The sequence below is a fragment of the Hibiscus syriacus genome, unplaced genomic scaffold (assembly GCF_006381635.1).
Source record: "Hibiscus syriacus cultivar Baekdansim isolate YM2019G1 unplaced genomic scaffold, ASM638163v2 tig00110819_pilon, whole genome shotgun sequence".
NCBI classification, from domain to species: Eukaryota; Viridiplantae; Streptophyta; class Magnoliopsida; order Malvales; family Malvaceae; genus Hibiscus; species Hibiscus syriacus.
Window position 1 is genome coordinate 1,521,743 of NW_024062875.1, and position 5,906 is coordinate 1,527,648.

The 5,906-nt window shown below is 32.5% G+C and overlaps 1 protein-coding gene across 1 annotated transcript; it reads left to right on the plus strand.

Annotated features, from left to right (window-relative positions):
• Positions 1–2,048: 2,048 nt before the first annotated feature.
• Positions 2,049–4,082, plus strand: LOC120142043 (dehydrodolichyl diphosphate synthase 2-like). Its single transcript, XM_039156800.1, has 3 exons — positions 2,049–2,565; positions 3,350–3,417; positions 3,490–4,082. Exons 1-3 carry the CDS (start codon positions 2,146–2,148, stop codon positions 3,935–3,937), a joined length of 936 nt encoding a protein of 311 aa, XP_039012731.1. The 5' UTR covers positions 2,049–2,145; the 3' UTR covers positions 3,938–4,082.
• Positions 4,083–5,906: the final 1,824 nt, after the last annotated feature.

The window sequence follows — 5,906 nt, forward strand, 5'->3', positions numbered from 1 at the left end:
TTAAGCAGCTTACGTAATTAAAGAAAACCAAAATAATTCAACCAATAATATTTTTAACCATACGTGATAATAAAAAAATGGGTAAAGTATAGTAATGGTCACTGGACATTTCAGAAGCTTGCATTTAAGTCCCCCAACATTTAAAACTTGCAATACAGTCCCCCAACATTTATTCCGTTTGCAATATGGTCCCCCAACTTAAACCACAGTTAGAAAATTAGGATAAATTATATAAATGGTCATTGAACTTTTCAGTCACTTGAATTTAGGTCCCCCAACTTTTAAAACTTGCAAAACAATCATCAATTTCATTCTAAACCCCAATTCCCAAAGTAATTCAATTTTATTCTAAACCCTAAATTCCAAAATACTTAAATTAAATTCAATTATGTCAAAGTTATTATTATTTAATTTCATCTTATTTCATGTGATACGTATTTTTTATATAAATATAATAGTATAATTCTTATCTGTTGAAGAAATTTTTTAATTAAAAAAAGTAGTTAGGATATAAAAGAGGTTGAAAATAATTCGAATTTTAAATTTATAAAATGTTATTTTGACGTATAAATAAAAGTGTAAACTACTCGGTTGACAACTTAACTATCTAGCCCTTTTTACATTTGTCATCGATCTTTTAAATTTATCAATCATACCACATAATTATTTAACTGTTTCAACTAAGCCACTAGTCGTTACCAATTGATAAAAATGATGATGTGGCAGTTAAAAGGAATTGACATTATTATACATTCAGTCTTTATTATTTATATAATCAATTTGGTCATAAATTAAATAAAATTTAATAAATTAATCATTTAATTAGGATCTGACATGTGTTAGCACATGATCATGACACGTGTCATTGGTGACACGTGTTACCACCTAATTATTTATATATGCTATCAATTTGGTCCTAAATTAAATAAAATTTAATAAATTAATCATTTAATCAGGATCTGACATGTGTTAACACATGATCATGATGTGTTATTGGTGACACATGTCACCTCCTAATTAGAAGAAAATTAAGTTACAAAGAAGTAAAATTTGGGTCTTGGGCAAACTCAAACCTGAGTCACGCAAATGAAAGATATAGGGTGGAGCCACTAAGCTAACACAAATCGTTTGTGTTAAGAGATATACAATAATACATATACTAATAGTATGACCAATGCCAGAAAAAAAAGAATATAATGTAAAATGGAAATAATGAGATTTGAACTTCGGCAAAAAATTTGAAAGCAATAAATGATGGGAAAATATTATATTTTTACAATAAAAAAATATTATATTTGATAAATTGTTTGATAGATTTAATATATTTTTTAAATATTAGTTGATACAATATTTTAAAAGAATAAATTTAAGATTTATATATTTTTAAACTAAATTTAATAATTATATTTTTCATATTTATAATTCATGATTATATATATAATCTTAAGTTGAGTATTTCTAATATAATTAATAATTTTAATTTCTTATTAAAAATAAAATATTCAAAAAAATATAAATGATTCATACATTAATATATGAATATATTTTTTATTTATACATCTAAATATAAATATACATTTATATAAATATATTTTTATTCGTTGTGTCTGTGCCTTGAACTCTTTCTTCAAGCCTATATTACCTTAAATTGAAGTATTTTAGAATTTAATTGAAGTATTTTAGAATTTAGGGTTTAGAATAAAATTGAATTACTTTGGAAATTGGGGTTTAGAATGAAATTGATGACTATTTTGCAAGTTTTAAAAGTTGGGGGACTGAAATTCAAGTGACTGAAAAGTTCAATGACCGTTTATATAATTTATCCTAATTTTCTAACTGTGGTTTAAGTTGGGAGACCATATTGCAAACGGAATAACTGTTGGGGGACTGTATTGCAAGTTTTAAATGTTGGGGGACCTAAATGTAAGTTTCAGAAATGTTCAGTGACCATTACTATACTTTACCCTAAAAAAATTTAAACCACATTTTAGAACCCAATATATCTGGTGCCGTTTCTTCTCATCTCCGGACCTTATCCTTCGTTTTATATGTACACCATCCAAACAGGAAATTCGAACGTCGCAGAGTGGCGGTAAATATCGCAGCTAGCCAACGCTCTTCAAATTTCCATAAAAGGAAAAGATAATGCTATCCCTGCGCGTCGCTATTCCTGCCGCGAATACGTTAATTCCTACCAAGACTAAACCAAAACCTGGTTTAGTAGTTCAAACCGGTTGGAACCAAACGGACCTTTTTTCTTCTCTTCCCAAACGATATGACTATAAGCTACAAGCCGCTACGACCGGCCTAACTGATGGGAGGGCTTCTGTGGAGGATAAAGAGGTGGAGCTTCCGGCCGGGCTGAGCAGAGAGTTGATGCCGAAGCACGTTGCAGTGATAATGGACGGGAACGGCCGGTGGGCTCGCCAGCGGGGATTACCGACTTCAGCCGGGCACGAAGCCGGTGTAAAGTCGTTGCGGGAGATGGTGGAGCTGTGCTGTCAGTGGGGAATCCAGGTTCTCACTGTCTTCGCTTTCTCTTCCGAGAACTGGATTCGTCCCAAGGTAAATTATATACTACTGATTCCATTTATTTTTATTAAGGTCATGAATCTTGTTCATACTACTAAATTAAGGTTGAAGTATCCGTTACGGATGTTTTATACAATAATTTATTTGTTTAAAAGTTACTACAATATTTTTAGATTAAATAATAGTATAATCAAAGATGAATATAAAATTTTGATTCGATCATTTTTTATCTTATCTTATCTTATAAATATATATATATATATAAATTGAGTTTAAATTAGATTAGTTTTTGTGAAAGATAAAATTAAATGGAATGGCATTTAAGTTAAAAAAATATACGGTTTGATTTATAATAGTAATATTATATATTTAGATATAATTACTATAATATTTTTTTAATTTTTAATTACCTTCCTATTTTTATCAAATAAAACAAGATAAATAAGAGTAATTACTATAATATCTCTTTTTATATAATTTTATATTGTCCCTTATTTTTTTAAAAAAAGATGAGGGAAATAATTTATTTATTTTGAGTTGGATCAAGTAAAATATCACCGAATGTTAGAGTAAGATTAAATTTGATATAGACATTCAATTTTTAAGTTAGTTTTTAAATTCAACTTTATTTGACTCACACACATTCCTAATTATAATATAGTAAATATTTTAATATTTGTTATGATAGAATATAATCGTAAATATTTGTTGAATAAAAGGTTGAAGTAATATAGTCATAGTTGGGTTAAGACAAAAGATAGGAAGTAGAAGGTTAAATCTGGAGTGAGTATTAATTGGGGGTGTAGCTAAATCGCAGGTGGAGGTTAATTTCTTGCTGAGTTTGTTTGAAAGAGCGTTGGAGTCGGAGATGGAGTCTTTTCAAAGGTAATTTTAGACAGCTCAATTTCATCAAACGTGGGAAATCAAATCTCTGACACCATATTTTGTTTCCAACAGAAGTGGCATTCGGATATCAGTAATCGGGGATTCATCGAAGCTTCCCGCATCGCTGCTAAGTTTGATTAACAAAGTCGAGGAGACGACGAAAAACAACACCCGACTACAACTCATCGTCGCGGTCAGCTACAGCGGTAAATACGACGTTGTACAAGCATGCCGGAGCATAGTCGAGAGAGCAAAAGACGGCCAAATCCAACTGGCAGACATCGACGAAGGCTTAATCGAACAAGAGCTGGAAACGAATTGTACCGAGTATCCGTACCCGGATTTGTTAATAAGAACCAGTGGTGAACTCAGGGTCAGCAACTTCTTGTTGTGGCAACTGGCTTACACTGAGCTCTTCTTTACTCAAGAACTGTGGCCCGATTTCGGGAAGGAAGAGTTCGTCGAGGCTTTGAGTTCGTACCAGCAGCGGCAGCGACGATTCGGCGGAAGACATTCGTGAGGTGATGAGAAACTGTAAATGGTGTTGGCAAGGGGTTGATTCATCAGCAAATGGCAATTGAAGTAGTTTTAGTATATACATATACAGAATAGTTATACCAATGTGTAAAAACTAATAACTTCCTGAATAGTTATACCTTTCAAGCTTTGCTGCTTTCTATCTTTTAGAAAGCAGTCTGCATTACTAAATTTAACTTATAAAATAATTTGAAGCGGTTGAATTTTAACCCAACCCGATACAAATAAAAATAGAATGCCATCAGTGAAGGATCCAAAAATATTTTTGAAAGTATGTAAGCATATATTAATTGTTGCGGAATATGGCTATCGGATAGAGCAAAATCTCAACTGATAATTTGAGAAAATAAAAATGAAGATAAAGAAGACACAAGTTTTACGTGGAAAACCCTTGAATAATATAGGGTAAAAACCACGGGCAACGATAGAAGAATTTCACTATGAGAAAATAGGAATTACAACTTCTCTCGATCTAACAAGGAGAAAATAATAACAATTCTCTCTTGATAAAAAGGAGAAAATAACTCTCAAGAAAACTCTCTAAATTCTCTAGTATTGGGAGAAAGCTAGAATGATTTGGGATGATTTTGAAGCTAAATGGGTTAGGGTATTTATAGTTGAAGCTTAAAGACTAATTTTATAAATACCCTAAAGTACAGTGATTAAATTTGTGATTTTACCATGCCAAAATTCAACATTTTCGGTGCTTGCAACTTTCGGTGCAACAACTTGCACCGAAAAATCAATTTTCAACAATCTCCCACTTGAATATTTGATTGGAACAATCATATCTTCACACCATTCTTTCGACCTTGTACCATCATGTTGCTTACGTTTCTGATAGGCCACAAGAGGATCGATACCAAGTAAATTTATCAACATTGATCGTCTTCGTCATGAAATCTGCTATGTTGTATTTGGTATGGATCTTCTGCATAACTACCATTCATTCTTCCACTCTTAATTGTGCCCAAGCTCCTCCAATAGCATCTTCAACCAGATTGCTTCTTTACCGGCTTGTGTAGCTGTTACATATTCTGCCTCTGTTGTGAATGTAGCAACAACTGACTGCAATTTTGAAACCCAGCTTACAGCTCCACTAGCAACTTTAAACACATATCATGTAGTAGATTTGTTTTTATCCAAATCCTTTGCATAGTCAGAATCGACATACCCATTGATAAGTAAGTTTGATCCTCCGTAATATAATGTAACATTTGCGATCCCTTTGATGTATCTCAGGATCCCCTTTACTGTATTTCAATGCTCTTTGCCTGGATTCGTTATGTACTGACTAACCACTCCCACTGCTTGTGCAATGTCTGTCTTGTGCATATCATAGCGAACATTAAACTTCCCACTGCTGATGCATACGGTACTCGAGACATCTTCATCCTCTCTTCTTCACTGCTAGGACTCATACTAGAGGATAATTTGAAGTTAATATGAAGAAGGGTAGAAATTGGCTTACAATCTTGCATGTTGAATCGTGACAAGATCTTCTTCAAGTAATTCTTTTGTGAAAGCCAAATCTTCCTATTATTTCTGTCTCGATGAATTGACATCCCTAGAATCTTGTTTGTTGATCTCAAGTCCTTCATTTCAAATTCTCTAGCCAGTTCTGCCTTCAATTCTTCAATATGATCATTGTTGGGTCCTGCAATCAACATATCATCCACATACAACAGTAATATAACAAAATCGTTATCACCAAACCTCTTGAAATAAGCACAAGGGTCTGCATTAAGTCTGTTGTATCCAAGGCACATAATGAAGGAATCAAATCTCTTATACCAACACCTCGGTGTCTGTTTTAGACCGTACAGAGATTTGTTCAACCTGCAAACCAAGTTCTTTCTTTCTTTTTCTTCAAAATCTTCAGGCTGGAGCATGTAAATTTCTTCTTCAAGATTTTCATGAAGAAAAGTTGTTTTAACATCTAGCTGCTCTAG